Source organism: Haliotis rufescens, unplaced genomic scaffold (genome assembly GCF_023055435.1).
Source record: "Haliotis rufescens isolate VD_foot unplaced genomic scaffold, xgHalRufe1.0.p SCAF_12, whole genome shotgun sequence".
Taxonomy (NCBI): Eukaryota; Metazoa; Mollusca; class Gastropoda; order Lepetellida; family Haliotidae; genus Haliotis; species Haliotis rufescens.
In genome coordinates, this window is record NW_025963802.1 from 35,600,335 (window position 1) to 35,623,854 (window position 23,520).

Here is a 23,520-nt window from a genome sequence, read left to right on the forward strand (position 1 = left end):
TTGTTTGTTTGTTGTTTAACGCCGCAGTCAGAAATATTCCAGCTGTATGACGGCAGTTTGTAAATAATCGAGTCTGGACCAGACAATCCAGTGGCTTACATCATGAGCATCGATCCTTGCAATTGGGATACGATGACGTGCAACTAACCGTTTAACCCGTCACTACTCAAATGAGTAATTACCAGGCCAGTGCTAATTGCCCTGTTAATCTCTGATCCAGAATGAGTTAACACGGAGTTCATAATGAGTTGCCGTTTTCGTAACGAGGTAATAAACATGTGTTCTGGACACGAGATGATTAAAACTATTTAATGTTTATTCAGGATTAGATTTTAACATGAAATAGAGATTGTAAACTTCACGGCTATTAGTTTAGTTTTTATGTGAGTCATGTCAGTGTACGTGTGTGTAGCAATGCAGAAAGAACGTCAGGAGATGATTCAATATTGGCAGGCAGGTCGCAGTTGGTTGACTACAAAACTACATTCTCTACTTATCAGGGTTTAACTGTATTTCTTCAGCAGTGGTCGGCACGAGTGCAAATTGTGGGGAAAACCTTTTAACACACAGTTAAGTCTCAACACAAGGTCGTCACGCCGAAGACCCGGGTTCGATTCCAGACATGGGTACAATGTGTGAAGTCCATTTCTGGTGTCCCCCGCCGTGATATTGCTGGAATATTGCTAAAAGCGGCGTAAAACCAAACTCACTCACTCACTCAACACAACGCCTGGACAACGGACTACAGGCGTGCGTGCGAGCGTGGTTGCGTATGTCTGGGAAAATGGGTCGATCGGGATTTTATGAGTGATTCAATCCGTATGCCAGGAAGAGTAACTTCCCTTTATGAAATCTATGTCGCAAAGTATAACTAGAACAATGTTTCGATCTAATTAATGACACCTATGAGTATACGGATTCATGAAACCGTTCTCGAAAGGATCGCTAAGAAAAAGATTACAGAACAAAGAGATAAACTATAGACTGCAACTGTCGCATAACAATGGAACCGGAAAAGAGATTTGCTGGTGAGTGTGCATCGCCGTTGTCGATGAAAACGCCACTAAAAGAGCTGAAAATGTATCACATTTCTAATCTTTTCAAAGTAATATCTACATTGTTGTAATATTATTTGATAATGAAGTGGGTATGTGGAGACATGCAGATATTGTGAAAACTGAAACCCACAACGTTGTGAGTGCGTTTGTTATGTTTAACCATGAACCAAACATCTCCATGATAGTTTCTTTGGTGGTATGTTTACTCCTGTAGCCTGACACATCAATTATTCACACTGTACAAAAGTGCTAATATTTCCCTACACGGAAACTGGGCCAACGTTTCAAGCATTGCGATATGCCGTACGCCTGTCCCTGACGCTCTCGACAGGCAGACCCGCTGCACGGAAACTGGGTCAACGTTTCCCGCATAGCGATATACCGTACGCCTGTCCCTGACCCTCTCGACAGGCAGAACCCGCTGCATGGAAATGGATCAACGTTTCACCGCAGCGAAATGCTGTATGGGTAAATGGGTGGGAAAGAGGAGTGCAAGCGCTGTAGGGCAGGTAAACCAGTCTGGGACAGGGCGTGCCTCCCTTTTATAATATAAACAAGTTTAGTGTAACAATTTGCAGTGAGGAATCTTTAAAAAAAATGTTTTCATAAATATGTATGTATTTCGTATTTATGCATATTATTATTCATATGTGCGACAAAAATAAAGCTCATTATTCCAACGTTTACTCATCTTCATCTTCAATGTTCTCCCTCCGATTATTTCCGCAACAAACGCAAACGTTTTTAGTGTAATAATTTACAGTTACGTTTTTTTGGAAAAGTATTCTCGTAATTATTTATCTATTTCGTATGCACACATACTCTTCTACGTGTGTGAGACAAAGACAGAGTTTCTTTTAAAGTTTTATTTATTTCTCTCCAGCCATTCATCATCCCCATGTCCCCATGCACTCTCCTACCCAGAGTTCCTTGCGGTTGGCAGCCAGCATAGTACCTCTGCCACAGCAGGCCAGCGCCATGTGACGATTCGTCACAACTTTCACAGTCCATTCAAGATATTGCATATGCTTTTCATCCGTTTCATGTTTGACAAGTTTTTACATTTTGATGAAAAAAATTAATGACAAAGAATGGTTACGGTTGATTAAGAAAGTATCCCAAAACGTGAAAATCAACTTACATTTGCGTAGTTATCCTTTGTTTACATTGGTTGTAAGGCTCCACGTGCTGTCTTCGAAGCCCCGCGGAGAGCTAGCGATACGGCCACTTTGATACAGACATGCACCTCACTGTTGCAGTTGTAGTAACATATACATATAATTATGTAAAACAATATGCAAAGCTCACCGAAAGGCTTTAATTTGGCCAGTCTGTTCTGTTTTCAGAATAAGCGCGCTTGTTTACAAACAAGAGAAAAGTCCGGTCACGTGATATGCAAATTAGCTTGTGGCAGTGGTGTTATGCTTCCACACTCCGTCGCATTGGTGACTCAGTATAACACCACTGCCACAGGCTAATTTGCATATAACATGACCGGACTTTTCTCTTGTTTGTAAACAAACGCATTTTTTTCAGAAATCAGTACAGAACGGACTAATGCAAGTATTTGGGGGCGCTTTACATATTGTTTTGCATACTTATATAGATATGCTACTACAACTGCGACAGTGAGTTGCATGGCAATATATATTTATACATCAAAGTGACCGTATCGCTAGCTCTCCGTTGGCCTTTGATGACAGCACGTGGAGCCGTACAACCAATGTAAACAAAGAATAACTACGCAAAAACAAGAAGATTTTCACGTTTTAGGATACTTTCTTAATGAACCGTAACCATTCTTTGACATTTGTATGTGAAAATGTGCAGACTTGTCAAACATGAAACGGATGAAAAGCATATTCAATATCTTGTGACGAATCGTCACATGGCGCTGGCCTGTGGCAGAGGTACTATGCTGGCTGGCTGCCGGTCGCATGGAACTCTGGGTAGGAGAGTGGTTATGCTTCGTCACCACTGCGCCGGAGTGTGGTCCCCATTTAATTTGGTCAAACCCATAACAAATATTGTCATGCACCTCGCTGTCGCAGTTGTAGTAGCATATCAATATTATTATGCAACAAAATATGTAAAGCGCACCGAATGGCTTGCATTAGGCCCGTCTGTTCTGATTTTAAAAATAAGCGAGTTTGGTTTGCACACAAACAAATTACCCTGTGGCAGTGGTGTAATGCTAGGTTCCCACTGCTCCGGAGTGTGGTTATTGCGCTGAGCGATGTGACTGATTTTGCAATGATGTCAAGAATTTTTTTGTGTCAATCATTAAATAAGCACAGTCTGTGAAGTTATTATTGTTGATGTATTTATTTACCGCGGATAAGCCGGGAGATACATGTACAAACGAGTGTTCGCAAGACGACGTCATAGTAGAACATTACCGACTATGACGTCACAACGCCAAAGGTTAATTACGTCATCAAATGTGTCAAAGACGTTACCAGTCAGTGCTCCATTTCCGACTTTTCTGAATGAGAAGGTTATTCTTGTGAGTATGTTACACAGTTTTATTATAAACGCACTTTTTGCGAACGCGAATGAAATTGGATTATCTTTTTTATCTTTATTTATTTTCTTCAAATCATCAATCTGGCACCTAGTCCTTCGAATATCCTTTTGAAAGTCTAAACGAATTTTCGGTTTTTGGACTAATGTTTGCTGGAATACCATTTGAGGAATTATTTGTGTTTGTTTGAAAAGAACTAACGTCTTTTCGTTTGAATTAGCTGATGCTTCTTCATAAGTTAGAATTACCTATCTGAAAAAGATTATTACAAGAAAATAGGAACGACTCCATACAAGATAACCTTATTGCGAACTATGCAAAAGGACAATATACTATATGTCATGATATACATAGACACATTCTGAACACAAATCGTTAGGGATCATGATTATTTTTAGGATATTTTATGGAATTGTGTGCTCGGTTTTCACTACCAAAAATATCCCCACAAATATCCATGCGTGCGTGCGTGGGTTAGTCTGGATCAGACAATTAGTGACTGATATCATGAGCAACAATCCTCCCATTCAGGGCACGCTGACACGGAGCCTGATCATCGGATCCTTTAGGTCGCCTCGCACGGCAAACATAGGTTGCTGTGGACCATTTCTGACTCGGATTCCCCGCGGGGATTTGATGCCATTAAATACACGAGGTGGTGATATTCGGGACCACACTCTTCTGTGATCCACTTTGCATTCTGGGTACACGTTGACAAATCGAGCGTACTTGGCTGCTTCTGGTTTGTGTTTTTAATTACGTGTTAAGCCATGTTTGTCTAATGTTAATCAACTGATAGTTTATGATATTAGAATAGGTCTTCAGCAATCCAGGCGACTATGCTTGAGGCGACTAACGGGATCGGGTGGTCAGGCTCGCTGACTTGGTTGATGCACGTCATCGTTTTCCAGTTGCGTGGATCGATGCTCATGATCACTGGATTGTCTAGTCCAGACTCGATTATTTAAAGACCGCCGTCACGTAGCTGGAATATGGCTTAGTGTGGCGTTAAACAACAAACCAACAAACAAACATCGTAATAAGCCCTATACTTACAGATACACATACAAGGGATGTCAGCGGCAAACGGCGACTCACGTGACTGTACCACGTGGTCAAGGTCTCCGTCGAGCAGCAACTCAAAACGTTCTTACACTGCCGGTGTCTCCGACTACGAGGTGGATGCCATGAGTCTAACTGCAGCTGTTTGCCGAACAGTCAACGGGCGCATGCGCAAAAGCTATCGGAAGCAATCGGGGAAACAGAATTTACTTGATAACCGCAACAGCATGAAGGCGAATGACGCTTTCTTCATCAAGACTGGACACATGCGTTTTTACGGAACGTCACTTGCGTTTTCCCATGATCTTAACTTGACCCCGACGTCATTATGCCCTGACGCTGACGCCCACAACGCGCTCGTCCGTGACTACGACCTCCCACTGGCCTGCCCTACGTGCTGGAGTGCGCAGAGGAACAGGCAGCCAACTCATTTCAAGGTCAAGGTCGAGAAGAAGAAGGCTAAGAAATCGCCTATATGTAAATGAATGGTTGGAATGCGAACCACTCCAGGCAATGTATATCTTCCAATAAAAGGTATATCAAAGGAGCATAAGGCAACGAAGAGACAGTTTCCAAGATTGTTTATACAGGATTATATAAATAATCCACACCTGGGCCCACTTGCACAAAGCGATCTTAGCGCTAAGATGATCATAACTCTGGAGGGCACAGGTGCGCCAGTCGTCAATAGCGGTGCATTTTGCTGTACAGAGTTGCGTCCCTTAAGTTAGCGTGACAGATACCTTGGTTTAGAATCCCAGCCTCGAATGATTATGTTTCTAGGTCTGTTAGCTCCATACCCATGCCCTTTGGTTTCATCAAGTTGGTAAACGTCCGAGACCTGCATCTCTTGGGGCTGTCCCCCAACATCAAGCTGGCACGCCGTGATATAACTGAAATACATACTCATTTGGCGTTTAACCAACTGACTCACTCATTCCAAAGGTCATACGTTGAGCGTGTTGTCTCTAGGAGTGGCTGATACAGCGTGTTTAATGCCCTACTACATGGTCAGTACTCGACTACAGTCGGAGATGGGTAATTTTTATGTAGGGCTGAATATTGAACTGTATTCTTTAAAATAACAAGGACGTCCTCAAATGGCCCTTTTTCAGAATGCATGGCGACGTTGGGGGTGGTGGGGGGTGGTGGTGGTGGGGGGGGGGGGGGGGGGGGGGGGGGGGCGGAACTTGCCTGTCCGTTTGTCTTGCTTGTTTGCGGCTAGCCGAGAGCCGTGATGTAGAGTCATGTCTTGACTGTCCGACCCCGTCGCGTGACGTCAGTCAGGAGTGTTTCGCGTTTTGTTGACTGGTTTCACAACCCCGGTGCATCTTTGTGTTATTAATATGATAAAGCATGGCCACAACTGATAACATGTCTGAAAACATATCGTGAAACAGAGATTTTTACCCTCGTGTGTTTTCGTATCGTCGATATGATATTTTTGGAATATAATGTTTTGGTTCACAAATACAATGTTTACTCGTAATAGAATATTTAGTCCCCAGACATGCTCGCGTGAAAATCGTATTTCTTTTGTACATAGTTTAATTATCTGAAAAGTGAAAGCATAAAATTGATCTTACAATGTATGTCTAACTAACTACTTTCAGTCTGCATCAACGACAGGGATTATAAATAAATAAGAGAGTTCGCTTTTCTTCTCAAAAGTTATGTTTATATAATCTAGTAACTTGATAAAATTTACAGTTTCACTCTTCAAAATGTGTCATTCAATAAAAACACTTGTCAACTCCCTCAGTGTCATGAACATTTTATTTGAGAAGAATAGCCATGCGTGCGTGCGCGTGACTGAGTCTGTGTCTATGAGTGTGTATGTGAGTATGATTGAGTGTGTGTCTGTGAGTGTGTGTGTGTCTGTGAGTGTAGGTCTGTGTGTGAGAGTGTGTCTGTGTGTGTGCGTGTCTGTGAGTCTGTGTCTGTGAGTTTGTGTGTCTGTGAGTTTGTGTGTCTGTGTGTGTCTGTGAGTGTAGGTCTGTGTGTCTGTGTGTGAGAGTGTGTGTCTGTGAGTGTGTGTGTGTGTCTGTGAGTGTAGGTCTGTGTGTCTGTGTGTAAGAGTGTGTGTCTGTGTGTGAGAGTGTGTGTCTGTGTGTGAGAGTGTGTGTCTGTGTGTGTGCGTGTCTGTGAGTCTGTGTCTGTGAGTTTGTGTGTCTGTGTGTGTGTGTGTGTCTGTGAGTGCGTGTGTGTCCGTGGCTGTGTATGTGTGTGTGACATATACACACTGATCAAATATCTCTTTGTCTTTGTATTTCATCATTATTTTTAGAAAATAAATGAAACTGAAATAAGTGGAACTGAGAATGGTAATTTTGTTGTTGATGATATCCCATATTATGATGATTTGATTTTAGATGGAGATGTTACACAGAGTGAAGGACTGTTCGCTTTAAACAAACTTAAAAAAAACAAAAACACCTGGTTTGGACTTGATACGAAATGAATACCTGATTTCATCACCGCCTACATTACTAACTGTATATACTGACTACAATTGCATTCTAAATACTGAAATTTTCCCAGAGGCATGGCTCACGGGTATTATTAAGCCAATTTATAAGAAAAGGGGAAAAGACGGTGATCCAAATTCATACCGTCCAATTTCGATACTTCGCTGTTTCGGCAAACTATTAACTTCAATTCTCAATGAACGCCAAACCGAATTCTGTGAAAACTTTGAATCATTTCACTTTCGGGCTTTCGCAAATGATTTTCAACAGCAGATAATGGTGTTTTTTTATTATACAGTCTTATTAATTCGTTGAACAAAAGACATAAGAAATTACATTGTGCTTTTGTCAATATTTCTTAGGTTTTTGACAAGGTGTCGTGGGCTGTACTTTGGACCAAACTATTACGTTGTATGGTGAAAGGTGAAATATTTTTGTCTTATTCAAAATATGTATAGTGATATTAAATCGTTTGTTATGATAAAAAGATGAAATCTAGTTGAAATCTGAACAAAAGGATTCTGACAGATTTGGGTCTCTGTGGACAAACACTGCCTCCTACCTGTATACAGTAAACCACGCTTATAACGAACTGACCTATATAACGAACTTATTTTTTAGTCCCGGACATTTGTTGTAATCATGTTGTAGATATGCTTATAACGAACTACGGTTATGACGAACTAAAATTAGTGGTCCCTTTGAGTTCGTTATAACCGTAGTTTACTGTATATACTTGTCAACAATACTCTGTACTCGTCAAAGACCACAATCGCTCATTATCCTTTTGTTTATATTACTGACTTCGCCGGTCAATATGTTTACCACCCTTTTTGTGTACATAACAGGCTTCTCCACTCCAGCGTAACTTCATCTGATTCTTCTCAACTGTGGGCGGTCGGGTAGCCTAGTGGTTAAATCGTTCGCTCGTCACGCTGAAGACCCGGGTTCGATTCCCGACATGGGTACAATGTGTGAAGCCCATTTCTGGTCTCCCCCGCCGTGATATGGCTGAAATATTGCTAAAGGCGGCGTTAAACCATACTCACTCACTCACTCACTCAATCACTCTTCTGAACTGTATAACCACCGCCTCCTACCTGTATATACATGTAAATGTCTAAAATGTCAAAATATAAAACACTTGTTGGGGTAAATAAAATACATGCCCTGAAAACATAGTCTATACTTATGTGTGAAATGTAACTCATGTACCACCGTTGTGGTTACTTTGAGGAATAAAGAGCGTTATAGAAACATACTTATCTGCCCTTGATTCGCCTGCTCTTAGCCATCTCCTACCCAGAGTTCCATGCGACCAGATTCTACATCTGCCACAGGCCAGCGCCATGTGACGATTCGTCACATCTCACACAGTCCATTCAAAATATTGCATATGTTTTTCCTCTCTTTCGTTTTTGACGAGTATACATATTTGGACAAACATATGTCATAGAATGGTTAACTTTCATTGAGAAATTATCCTAAATTCTACCATCATTTTGGAATTTAGCCGATTCTGATTGGTAAATCAGAGGCTATTAAATCACAATAAACCCCCTCTGATTGAAACAGCTGCGCGTTCGGTTCCAAATTCAATTTAGCGCGGTTAAATCTACAGGTAACCTAGCTCTACTTTGAAAACACAGTATGTTTATCTCCTAAATGAGAAACCCATGTTTCCATTTGCGTAGTTGTATATTTTTTGTATACATTGTTTATACGGCATCGAAGCCCTACGGCCAGCGATACGGTCACTTTCATGTATAAAGATATATTGTCATGCACCTAACCGTCGCAGTTGTGGTAGCATATCTATATAATTATGCAAAACAATATGTTAAGCGGACCGAAAGGCTTGCATTTGGCCCGTCTGTTCTGATTTCAGAATAAGCGCGAATGTTTACAAACAGGAGAAAAGTCCGGTCACGTCATATGCAAATTAAACACGTGTCAAATGAAACACGTGTTTCACCGTTATCCAAACCGTCAATTATATGCTTTCTCGCCATCGCGCATTAATGTATTATTGATAGAAATGTATATTTGATTCTAGTGCCGTATAGATTTGGTGAATATTATACGTTCATATCTTAGACACATTTTTAGCCTTCATGTGAAGAAAGGTATTGTTTCATACTGTATATATACTAGTCTCTGGCTGTGTGTATTTGTATGTTTTAACCTGTTCACATATAGATGTACCAAAGGTTAGACTTAAAAAGACTATATGTCTGTTTACATACACTGGGTCACTACACGGTGACATCTTGTACCGCTGAATCAGCGTGAAGCGCCCGTTAAATCTCCATCAGTTAAACCGTCGACATTGCAAGGTGTGAGTGATGCGATAGCACAGTACGAAAGACTTACAACTGTTCCTTTTTCACGTATTTTCAGAGAGGACTATGGAATACTGTAAGGGACATTCTCGCGATCTCGCATTCTCGCGATCTCGACCTATGGAAACGAGCTAAATATGCCCAAAACACGAGAATGTGAGATCGCGAGAACGCGAGATTTTGGACAGTGAATGAGTTTGATTTTACGCCGCTTTTAGCAATATTCCAGCAATATCACGACGGGGGATACCAGAAATGGGCATCACACATTTTACCCATGTCGGGAATCGAACCCTGGTTTTCGGCGTGACGAGCGAACGCTTAACCATTAGGCTACCCGACCGCCCCAGTGCTATACAGAGTGATCAGTGTGGATGGAGCTGAGCAGGAGCAACTGGTTCTTCCGTCTAGATGTCGGCAGCAGCTCTGCATAGTCTACATGACAACATTGGCCACCCTGACAAAGACAGAACAATTTCCCTACTACGGGATAGGTTCTACTGGCCAGGAATGACCAAGGACGTCGAACTCCATTTGCAGAAGTGTGCACGATGTCTGCGACTAAAGACAGCTACTACAAGCCAAATCCACTTAAAATCAGATCTTAGTTCTCGTTTTCGCTAAACACATATCTGAGGACATCCCATTACGGGTCACGTCAGAACGACGCTTATTAGATCATGAACGTGACAGTCGAAATGTGTTTTCTAATCATGAAACATAGAACACTTACACGGGGTGTTCCGTACGACTGATTCCGTCAAGATAATCATCTATCTCTCTGCCGCTAAACAAAGATCTGAGGACATCTCATTATGGGTCACGTCAGAACGATCTTTCGCGAACTTTGACCGACCACTGAAATGACTAATAAGAAGTCGACATCAGCCAATTAGAAAGCAGCTTTCTGGAGCTTTACAACACTCGTTTCAACCTGGTGACTTCCATTTCAGACTACGCTTGAAAAATGTGTTGACACAGTTCTTGATTAAAGGTCGTTCTGACGCAACCCATAATGGGATGTCCTCAGATCTTTGTTTAGCGGCAGCAAGAACTTAGATCTGATTTGAATGGGATTGCTACAAGCCGTGCTCCGTTTGTAAACATTGAGACATCAAAGCCACTTGAGTTTGTGTGTATGGACTACAGTTTTGGAACCTTGGAAAGGTGGACAACAACATGTTCTAGTAATCATTTCACACACGCTCAGGTATATCCAACCAAGAATATGACGGCAAAGACCACAACTGAAGCTTTCTTCAACAGTTTTGTTGTGCACTACAGACTACCAAGGAGGATTCATTCAGACCAAGGTGGGAAGCTTATGTCAGAATTATGTCAATCTCCAGAAGAGGCTGATGATGCTGACCAGACTAACATCGACAGAATCCATCTCGGGAAGAGGTTGATGACACGCTGACCATGACACCAATGGACAGAACCCATCCCCAGAAGAGGCTGATGACGCTGACCAGACTCCCATGGACAGCATCCATCTCCAGAAGAGGCTGATGACGCTGACCAGACTCCCATGGACAGCATCCATCTCCAGAAGAGGCTGATGACGCTGACCAGACTCCCATGGACAGCATCCATCTCCAGAAGAGGCTGATGACGCTGACCAGACTCCCATGGACAGCATCCATCTCCAGAAGAGGCTGATGACGCTGACCAGACTCCCATGGACAGCATCCATCTCGAGAAGAGGCTGTTGACGCTGACCAGGCTCCCATGGACAGAATCAGTCTCCAGAAGAGGCTGATTACGCTGACCAGATTCCCATGGACAGCATCCATCTCCAGAAGAGGCTGATGACGCTGACCAGACTCCCATGGACAGCATCAGTCTCCAGAAGAGGCTGATGACGCTGACCAGACTCCCATGGACAGAATCAGTCTCCAGAAGAGGCTGATGACGCTGACCAGACTCCCATGGACAACATCCATCTCCAGAAGAGGCTGATGACGCTGACCAGACTCCCATGGACAGCATCCATCTCCAGAAGAGGCTGATGACGCTGACCAGATTCCCATGGACAGCATCCATCTCCAGAAGAGGCTGATGACGCTGACCATGACACCCATGGACAGCATCCATCTCCAGAAGAGGCTGATGACGCTGACCAGACTCCCATGGACAGCATCCATCTCCAGAAGAGGCTGATGACGCTGACCAGACTCCCATGGACAGCATCCATCTCCAGAAGAGGCTGATGACGCTGACCAGGCTCCCATGGACAGAATCAGTCTCCAGAAGAGGCTGATGACGCTGACCAGACTCCCATGGACAGCATCCATCTCCAGAAGAGGCTGATGACGCTGACCAGACTCCCATGGACAGCATCAGTCTCCAGAAGAGGCTGATGACGCTGACCAGACTCCCATGGACAGAATCAGTCTCCAGAAGAGGCTGATGACGCTGACCAGACTCCCATGGACAACATCCATCTCCAGAAGAGGCTGATGACGCTAACCAGACTCCCATGGACAGCATCCATTTCCAGAAGAGGCTGATGACGCTGACCATGACACCCATGGACAGCATCCATCTCCAGAAGAGGCTGATGACGCTGACCAGACTCCCATGGACAGAATCCATCTCCAGAAGAGGCTGATGACGCTGACCAGACTCCCATGGACAGAATCCATCTCCAGAAGAGGCTGATGACGCTGACCAGACTCCCATGGACAGCATCCATCTCCAGAAGAGGCTGATGACGCTGACCAGACTCCCATGGACGGAATCAGTCTCCAGAAGAGGCTGATGACGCTGACCAGACTCCCATGGACGGAATCAGTCTCCAGAAGAGGCTGATGACGCTGACCAGACTCCCATGGACAGAATCCATCTCCAGAAGAGGCTGATGACGCTGACCAGACTCCCATGGACAGAACCCATCTCCAGAAGAGGCTGATGACGCTGACCAGACTCCCATGGACAGAATCAGTCTCCAGAAGAGGCTGATGACGCTGACCAGACTCCCATGGACAGAATCAGTCTCCAGAAGAGGCTGATGACGCTGACCAGACTCCCATGGACAGAATCCATCTCCAGAAGAGGCTGATGACGCTGACCAGACTCCCATGGACAGCATCCATCTCCAGAAGAGGCTGATGACGCTGACCAGACTCCCATGGACAGCATCCATCTCCAGAAGAGGCTGATGACGCTGACCAGACTCCCATGGACAGCATCCATCTCCAGAAGAGGCTGATGACGCTGACCAGACTCCCATGGACAGAACCCATCTCCAGAAGAGGCTGATGACGCTGACCAGACTCCCATGGACAGAATCAGTCTCCAGAAGAGGCTGATGACGCTGACCAGACTCCCATGGACAGAATCAGTCTCCAGAAGAGGCTGATGACGCTGACCAGACTCCCATGGACAGAATCCATCTCCAGAAGAGGCTGATGACGCTGACCAGACTCCCATGGACAGCATCCATCTCCAGAAGAGGCTGATGACGCTGACCAGACTCCCATGGACAGCATCCATCTCCAGAAGAGGCTGATGACGCTGACCAGACTCCCATGGACAGCATCCATCTCCAGAAGAGGCTGATGACGCTGACCAGACTCCCATGGACAGAATCCATCTCCAGAAGAGGCTGATGACGCTGACCATGACTCCCATGGACAGAATCCATCTCCAGAAGAGGCTGATGACGCTGACCAGACTCCCATGGACAGAACCCATCCCCAGAAGAGGCTGATGACGCTGACCAGACTCCCATGGACAGAACCCATCCCCAGAAGAGGCTGATGACGCTGACCAGACTCCCATGGACAGAACCCATCCCCAGAAGAGGCTGATGACGCTGACCAGACTCCCATGGACAGAACCCATCCCCAGAAGAGGCTGATGACGCTGACCAGATTCCCATGGACAGCATCCATCTCCAGAAGAGGCTGATGACGCTGACCAGACTCCCATGGACAGCATCCATCTCCAGAAGAGGCTGATGACGCTGACCAGACTCCCATGGACAGCATCCATCTCCAGAAGAGGCTGATGACGCTGACCATGACACCCATGGACAGCATCCATCTCCAGAAGAGGCTGATGACGCTGACCAGACTCCCATGGACAGCATCCATCTCCAGAAGAGGCTGATGACGCTGACCAGACTCCCATGGACAGAATCAGTCTCCAGAAGAGGCTGATGACGCTGACCAGACTCCCATGGACAGAACCCATCCCCAGAAGAGGCTGATGACGCTGACCAGATTCCCATGGACAGCATCCATCTCCAGAAGAGGCTGATGACGCTGACCAGACTCCCATGGACAGCATCCATCTCCAGAAGAGGCTGATGACGCTGACCAGACTCCCATGGACAGCATCCATCTCCAGAAGAGGCTGATGACGCTGACCAGACTCCCATGGACAGCATCCATCTCCAGAAGAGGCTGATGACGCTGACCATGACACCCATGGACAGCATCCATCTCCAGAAGAGGCTGATGACGCTGACCAGACTCCCATGGACAGAATCCATCTCCAGAAGAGGCTGATGACGCTGACCAGACTCCCATGGACAGAACCCATCTCCAGAAGAGGCTGATGACGCTGACCAGACTCCCATGGACAGAATCCATCTCCAGAAGAGGCTGATGACGCTGACCATGACTCCCATGGACAGAATCAGTCTCCAGAAGAGGCTGATGACGCTGACCAGACTCCCATGGACAGAATCCATCTCCAGAAGAGGCTGATGACGCTGACCAGACTCCCATGGACAGAACCCATCCCCCTGAAGAGGCTGATGACGCTGACCAGACTCCCATGGACGGAATCAGTCTCCAGAAGAGGCTGATGACGCTGACCAGACTCCCATGGACAGAATCCATCTCCAGAAGAGGCTGATTACGCTGACCAGACTCCCATGGACAGAATCCATCTCCAGAAGAGGCTGATGACGCTGACCAGACTCCCATGGACAGAATCCATCTCCAGAAGAGGCTGATGACGCTGACCAGACTCCCATGGACAGAACCCATCCCCAGAAGAGGCTGATGACGCTGACCAGACTCCCATGGACAGAATCAGTCTCCAGAAGAGGCTGATGACGCTGACCAGACTCCCATGGACAGAATCAGTCTCCAGAAGAGGCTGATGACGCTGACCAGACTCCCATGGACAGAATCCATCTCCAGAAGAGGCTGATGACGCTGACCAGACTCCCATGGACAGAACCCATCCCCAGAAGAGACTGATGATGCTGACCAGACTCCCATGGACGGAATCAGTCTCAAGATCATCCTATACTTGCTGTAAATACAGAGGAAGAACAGCAAGAGCCTCTACCCCAGATGCAGACTCCCGATCCCCAACCACGGCGGTCAGCCAAGTTCGATGTCAGGAGGACAGTTTGCCTTCTCTGCAGTGGCTCAACCGTATTGGCTTGTGCGAGCTCACTACCTCAGCTCAACTCTTAGCTGAGGGCGTATTCGGCAGCCAACAACACAGAGCATCAGATGCTATTTTGCTATCACATCACCGGTAAAGGAAAATGATGAGGGCGTCATTTCCTTGTGGGGGGAAAGTGTGTGGCAGATACATGTTATTGTATTATACATACATGTACATAAATTATTGGTTTTAAGTCATTTAAGCGTTACGTTGATATTGAATCGCAGGTATATCATTTCCTATTTTAACTGGTGAATGTATTTTTTCTATCAACAGGTTTGGTCATTTTGAAACAGACTATAATTATAAGGACACAGAAGGTTTCAGAGTTGGGTCTATTATTAGCTCTATAGGTAGTTTCATTCTAACATAATTAAGGGTAGACAGGTAGGGCTACCACATTATTACGAGGCCGGATTTAATCAACACCGATTGGATCATTCTTGCCCTCTTGGAACTCTTGCCCTCTTTCTTATTTCAAATCTGCATTTTATATTCACCCTTTGCACCAGCAGGACTGTAATAGATCGAAGTACACAGCTGTAAATACCTCGCAGGTCAGTTTAATCTTTCACATTGGTTTTTACATGTTTTTTGTATTGTTTGTGTTTAAATATAACCAGTAAATTCAACCTTAACAATGGTACATCTAACCTAAGTGTAAATAAGACTTCAGTCAGGTTTAAGTGAATTTCAGATTATAGAAGTTAAAATAAAAACATATCAAATATATCATCTAATTCGTTCAAGTATTTCAATTTTCCCTATAAGTGAATTGTTGAATGTTTGAACGTTTGATGGACTGATTTCATATATGATATGAAGAATAGTGTATATGTGAATGTAAGTACGAACGTGGTTTTAGCCTAATCTGTTTTGATGTGTTCCATGCGTTTGTAATGATAAAAGATAATTTGATTTGTAGTTTCTCAGAATTAATGTTGTATATTGTATATTAGGTACGCTTAGGTACGCTTGGTACTTCTGGCTTGGCAGAACTAAAGTCGTGTGCACCCTAGTGCCATACACCGGGAAGGAATAATATTATTTTGCATTCTGTTACATGTTAATGTGGCACTGATCAGAATCTAATTTATTTGCCGCGTATTGCATTAATACGTCTGTGTCTGTACCATATATATTTAATTTGAATGTATGAGTTAATCTAGGAGTTATCGCCCCTTGTTGTTAATTGTCATATAATCTGTCATTTATATTTCACCGAATTTGTGTAATGGACTGTTTTGAAACCTCGAGTATATGGTATGACGCTGTATTTATTGAATGATATATTGTTTAGGATGTGTTATCAGACACCGGGAATAAAACGTTTTCACCCCGTAACCAGTGTCTTGGACCTTTGTTTACCTCCGCACTAAATCGGTTACATAACTATATATGTAAATGTAACGATATTCTACCCATCTACACGAACTGTTCAAAAATGGGCCTAAGGTCATTGAGACAGTTGCTTGGTTGGTTGGTTGGTTTGTTGTTTAACGCCGCACTCAGCAATATTCCAGCTATATGACGGCGGTCTGTAAATAATCGAGTCTGGACCAGACAATCCAGTGATTAATATCATGAGCATCGATCCACGCAATTGGGATTGATGACATGCATCAACCAAGTCAGCGAGCCTGACCACCCGATCCCGTTAGTCGCCTTTTACGACAAGCATGGGTTGCTGATCATTGAGACAGAGGCTAAAGATATGACATAATACCATCATAAACAATTCTTGTGGACATTATTGCTTCATTTTAGCGAGAAGGATACCCTGCAAAACACCAAACGTTGAGTGAGAAACATTCACCCAGTAGAGTAGGGGGTACGCAAATAAATATATATCTACCGATATGCTGGCGCCCAATTACAAAACACTCTAGCGAATGTAATTTTCACAATTTGTGATATCAAAAACTACATTTGACTTAATATTACAAATTCGATTGTTTATATGCTAAAATACATTATTTAATATAACATATTATTTTACTGATATCTAAAAATCGACTATGCGATATCAATAAATATAACATGATACCATAGATCAAATATGTGATATAAATTCATTCTTTGGAATCAATATAGGATTTGCTGATACCATTAAATAAGAAATAAATAGTTAAAAAGGGCGCCTTATATAGTATTACCTTTGGTTGTATTGAGTAACGCGATTGCATCACAGTGACAGTGTTAATTGCTAGTCTGTTCCTGCACCAATATTTCTTTCATCTTATGATTACCTATTATCTGTAACCAAGGACATAATACCAACCCGACCGGCGTTTATTTGTCTCTGGATCGTTATCATAGTTAATGCTTATTCAAGAACATCGTACTTATTACGGAATGCCACATCATCTTAACGCATTTACAAGTTAATCGCTTGAAAATCAGGATGTCTAGCTGTCTGTGAGCGTGGCTGAGTTAGGTTACATGTAAAAGAGGAATCCTTAAACGAAAAAGGATTTGAAACGTATCCAATTCTTCCATCTATCGTGATACAAATTTCCATCTGTCCGGCATAGCACTTACATCCATAGCATGGTACTATATCTAAGTAAATACCACTTTAAAATGTCACTGTTCATCGTATTTAAAGCAGACACGTTGGTTAAAGTGAATCTCATTTCCCCATACCCTCATCATAGTCTCATAGCGTTCGGTCCGACTTGGCCCGGGCAGTCAACATCCATTTAAATCTCAAATGTGTATCATAATATGTGTTTACATCTATAGGATAATATTGTATTTACCTAAATACCACTTTTAGTGTCACAGTACATCGCATTTAAAGAAAACTGGTCCGTTAAAGTCAAGCCATTTTACTTAATTTTCTTAAGGTGAGGTGAGGTGAAATTGGGTTTAACGTCGCGTCCAAGATTATTGCACTTATATAGCGACGTACATGCACGTGTGTGTGTGTGTGGCTGCTTGTACTAGACCGGACTGATGCCGATTTATAGTGCTAGCCCACTGAGATACCATGCCGCAGTTTAACATGAATACCCCACTCAGACACAGTATACTGACTCCGAGCCGACCAGTCCTTGCTTTAACCCCTTAATGCCGAGCGCCAGACAGGGTAACAACAAGTACCATCTTTTAACGTCTTTTGGTATGACGCGGCCAGGGATGGAACCCCGGACCTACCGCTCTCCGGGCGGACGCTCTACCAATAGACAACGGAGGCGGTTAATTTTCTTAAGAAAATCTCTGTCACATGTGTTTGCTCCGACTTGGCCCGGGCCGTCAAAAACATCTTATACCTCACAGATGTATCATCAAATGTGTTTACATATATAGATTAGTATTATAACTACCTAATACCACTTTATAGTATCACAGATCTTGCTATTTAAAGCAAGCACGTTGCTCAAAGTGAAGCCCTTTTCCTTCTACATTCTCAACATAGTCCGATTTGTCCCGAAGATACTTTATGTAATTTCATCAGAAGACGTTTAAAAGGTCACACCGTTGTAAAAAACGTTTTATTCCTTATCCTATAATTAAAGCGTGTTGTGATCACTAAATATGTCTATATCCTTAACATGTTTGGAATTGTTTAAAAACCAAACATCAAATGAGTACCTCTCTACAATTCACGACATGCATGCTGATGTATTTATCAAAGGAAAAGGAAAACCAACACCTTTCAGAGAATCCAGTGTTTAATATATTAATATGTTTAGATTTGAAGATATTAGCAATATAAGGTTGTGTGTCTGATTAGTTCAGACTAATTAATGATTTCATTGCCCTAAGAAACGTCCCCCCAAAACCTTTGTAAATTTGATATACCAATTGTTACGACAGTTGACTGTTGACAATAAACAACAATATCGCTTTTAAAACATTTTACTGTAATCAACACGAAACGAATATCACTGACCCACTTTTACAAATGTGAAAATGTCATATAAATAACCAGATAACGTCACTATTTATGGTAATGGACTCTCGTCGTGCAATATGATGCAATATTATGCCTCAAAGTGGGTTTGACCAATCAGAGAGTAGAACTACTAACCCAAAATGAGGCCTCATACCGTCAGTAAAAATCCAAGATGGTTGTTACTGACCTAATATGAGACCGTATACCGTCAGTAACAGCCATTTTGGATTTTCCAACACCCACCTCACATATTTCACATAACAATTCTGGTACAGAAATTCGTTATTCGACACCGTTTTGTGTTTTATTATCATTTATTGTGATGTGAGAAGACCTTAATTTTCAAAGAAACCACAACCGTGACTTTATTACGAAAAATAATACAGAAAAAAACTTTCAAATTATCAAATTATTACTTCATAATTCAGGTGAGCTGCAGAACCTTGTGGCTCTATTTTTGCAAAAGGTATTTATATTGTGTACTATTCTAAGTAATATGCACAATCTCATGAACGAATTTGCAGCGTTCGTATACGCATTATTTGTCCACAGTGGTAACACATAGTCAACTTTAAATCGAGTATTTTACCTGTTCTACGGTGTAGCAAACATGATTGTTAGAATATATGTGCACAGCTGGTACACGCCTTATAAGACCAAAGTATTAAGAAGGATGATTATTTTTGAAAAAATCATTCAAAGGACTATCTAGAAACGTAGATTTATGGATCTAGGATCTGTAGATTTACAAATTAATATTGATATTTCAGAGAGGCCTTTTTCAAAGTGGATCAGTTTTTAGATGGTATAATCATGGCTTTTGATGTTGGAAATTATGGAATTATATTGCAGTATGTTGGAGAATATGGGATGGCATTGTAGTATGTTGGAGAATACAGAATGGTATTGCAGTATGTTGCAGAATATGGAATGGTATTTTAATATGTTGGAGAAGACAGAATGGTATTTTAGTATGTTGGAGAATCTGGAATGGTATTTTAGTATGTTGGAGAAGACAGAATGGTATTTTAGTATGTTGGAAAATATGGAATGGTATTGTAGTATGTTGGAGAATATGGAATGGTATTGCAGTATGTTGGAGAATACAAAATGGTATTTAGTATGTTGGAGAATATAGAATAGTATTGTGGTATGGTGGAGAATACAGAATGGTATTGCAGTATGTTGGAGTATATGGAATGGTATTGTAGTATTTTAGCTTTCTATTGTTGATAATACAGAACGACTTGCTGGGTACATCTTGTGTTTGTCTTTATTTGTTACATTCTTTGTTCCAAGGGTGTAGGTTGCATATCAATGGATGACGGATAAGTAGTGATGACACCATGTTCGCTAAAAAAAAGGTGAGGTGAGGTGAAATGGGGTTTAACGTCTCGTCCAAGATTATTGCACTTATATAGCGACGTGCATGTGCGTGTGTATGTTTGTGTGGCTGCTTGTACTAGTCCGGACTGATGCCCATTTATAGTGCAAGCTCACTGAGATACCATGCCGCAGTATAACATGAATACCCCACTCAGACACAGTATACTGACTCCGAGCCGACCAGTCCTTGTTTTAGCCCCTTAATGCCGAGCGCCAGACAGGGTAACAACAAGTACCATCTTTTAACGTCTTATGGTATGACGCGGCCGGGGATCGGACCCCGGACCTTCCGCTCTCCGGGCAGACGCTCTACCACTAGACTACGGAGGCGGTCCTAAAAATAAGTCACATACAGCCGTTACATACTGGACTTATGTAGTAACGATGATCTTGGATCAAGTAGATCTAAAATGATTTGTGTTATCGGTCCACAGCTTGTGTATACGGCACACACCCAAACCATTAAACCCGAGACATGTTTATAACAGAAAGTCAATAGAACTGAGACTGTATAGTAACATCATGTATATGAATTGAGTTTGTATAAAATGATACAGCTACTATTTCAGAGAAACCGTTATTCAAACGGTAAAGACCTACTGTTACGAGGGGATTTCCTAATCATATCCTGAGTTTCATGGATCAGCTTAAAGTATAAAATAAATAACAAAAAGGTCTCAACATGCATTAATGATGAACAAATTACGACCAAAACATATATCTGTTCTTTGTACTGACTGAAACAAATGTTATCATGTATCTCTGTTATTAGAGTGAAGAACTATTTTGACCAATTTACACAGGTGAATTTGCGATCATTGATCTCATTTGTATTGTTTGTTTGTTTGTTGTTTAACGCCGCACTCAGCAATATTGCAGCTATATGACGGCGGTCTGTAAATAATCGAGTGTGGACCAGACAATCCAGTGATTGACAGCATGAGCATCGATCCACGCATTTGGGATCGATGACATGTATCAACCAAGTCAGCGAGTCTGACCACCCGATCCCGTTAGTCGCCTTTTACGACAAGCATAGTCGCCTTTTACGGAAAGCATGGGTTGCTGAATACTTATTCCACACCGGATCTTCATGGGTCTATCTTATTTATAAAATATGTTGAAGTTTATTCATTTTGTTCGTACACAACTGTATTGTTCATCTCATTTGTAAAATATATTGAAGTTTATTCATTTTGTTCGTACAGAACTACAATGTTCATCAAAGAGATGATATAAATTAGATAGCCGATGTAAGTAAACCGTTTTAATTAGAAAAGAGAAAATATTATTCAGTATTGAAATACTGAATTTGAATCTTAAGATTTGCTCGAAAAAGAGTTTCACATTATAAATAATTTAAAGAGACCTGCGCAGTATTAATAGAATGAGTCATAGAAAATGGTACACGTATAAACATGAAATATGGAATATATGTCTCAAATTATACATACATGTAAATATATGTGAATATACAGTGATGCCACAAAAGTGTTGAAGAGTGGGAAAAAACACATTCACAGACACAACCCATCTATGTCCCTCACTCGCTGTCCATATATGTCCACTCTGGACCCACTGAGAGCCTAGGGACAAACACGATAGATCCACAAAGGGCTACCGAGTTAGGACCCATTTCCAAGTCCACATCATACGACATTATAAGTAATGTAAACGCCGCTTTGGACTGCAAAAGGTTTGATTTTAGAGATTTACAGTAACAGTATTTCTAATAACTGAACATAAACAAAGGTACCTTTTTTATGAAATTAGGGAAAGACAAAACAAACTTATGGTAAAATATTCATTTTGGCTCACGGACTTCCTAATGGCTATATTTTATCTTAAAGTGGGAAGAATCGTCAATTTCACTCATGTTTGCCATTGCTTCACGTTAAGCAACGTGTTTGATTTTAAATACAACGATCTGTGACACTAAAACGGCATTAAAGTAGATGAAATGTTTTTCAAAAAATCTTTACACTTTCAATGATACGTATGTGATGTTTTAGTTGGTTTTAACAAAGTCCAACCAAACGCTTCTGATAGAGAGGAAATGTTTCTCTACTGAAAGGGATTTTCTATTGTACCATGTGGTGTGACACTATAATGTGGTAGGTTGGTGCATATATTTTATCAATCTACAGTTCCACATACACCTGTGATGTTTTAGTGTGTTTTGCTTGGCTGGGTCAGTCCTGTACAAACGTGTTTCTGATTATAGGGTGTTGGGTGTTTTGAAAATATATATGCTTCAAGCCAATGAGCGTATTGTCAAGAGTATCTATTGTAACATTATAAACTGTAAGGCATAATAGTCCTCTACGTCAATCAACACATTAGATGAAGCATGTATATGTCTTTAGTGGCTTGTCTTTACATATGCACGTTTCGTTTTAGTTTTCTGCAATCCATCTCTAGTGTTACCCATTGGCTCGACCCGGTCCGACTTTTAGGCAATCCCAGCCTCTGCGCCAATCGGGGCCCTTGGTGACAAAAGCCCCATTTTGTGTTATAACAAGCAGATATCATGCACGCAGACACCCAATAATAGACGGACTCAACATCACATGGCAGGTGCCCAAATTTTTTATACAAATACAGGTGGTTATGCACGTAGACCACAGGGACACACAAGACGACATCGCAGAGTACATACACGTAGCCAACAAACTTACATCTCAACCCCAAATTATTAACTTCAAAAACATAAACACCCATCCCGGGCAGGACAACCACACAGACAGTATTTCCACAACACTACCTACACACGTCGTTTTTGGAACACTCACCTATAAAGTTAACCCAGTTAGGAAAACCCACACATTGTTACATATGACACTCATTCGCCAATTCGCCCTGCAGAGTTGCTTGGACACGCCAGAAACCTTTGATTGTGGGTTCGAATCCCGGGTCGCCCCGATTATGTTTCTAGGTTTGACAGCACCATACCCGTGCTCCCACATTAGGCTGACACGCCGTGATATGACTGGAATACTGTTAAAAGCAGCGTTAAACACAACTCACTCACTCACTCGCACACACTACAGCTAGATGCAAACAACCACCCATTTGCAAAAATGCGGCTCAAATAGACATGAGGCCGCGGAGTGCACATGGGCACCCTACTGTATACATTGGAAATAGAAGGACACACTGCTACCCAAAACACCTGTCCCACCACAGAAACACATCCTGCGAATTAACAAACACATAACACAGGAATACCTACGTAAAACCTCCAACACTTATTACATACAATTCACTACCTGAATATGATGAGCTCACCTCTGACACTCCATCCTGCACCCTCCCGGACCCCATTCCATCACCACCCTAATCCCCTAAAACTAAACGCAAGCAA

General features: G+C 42.4%; 1 protein-coding gene across 1 annotated transcript; it reads left to right on the forward strand.

Annotated features, from left to right (window-relative positions):
- The first annotated feature begins 3,488 nt into the window (after positions 1-3,488).
- LOC124136637 lies at positions 3,489-5,192 on the forward strand. Its single transcript, XM_046502621.2, has 2 exons — positions 3,489-3,564; positions 4,641-5,192. Exon 2 carries the CDS (start codon positions 4,656-4,658, stop codon positions 5,127-5,129), a length of 474 nt encoding a protein of 157 aa, XP_046358577.1. The 5' UTR covers positions 3,489-3,564; positions 4,641-4,655; the 3' UTR covers positions 5,130-5,192.
- Positions 5,193-23,520: the final 18,328 nt, after the last annotated feature.

Coding starts and splice junctions, on each gene's coding strand:
- LOC124136637 (XM_046502621.2), top strand. CDS start 4,656: ATGTCAGCGGCAAACGGCGACTCACGTGACTGTACCACGTGGTCAAGG.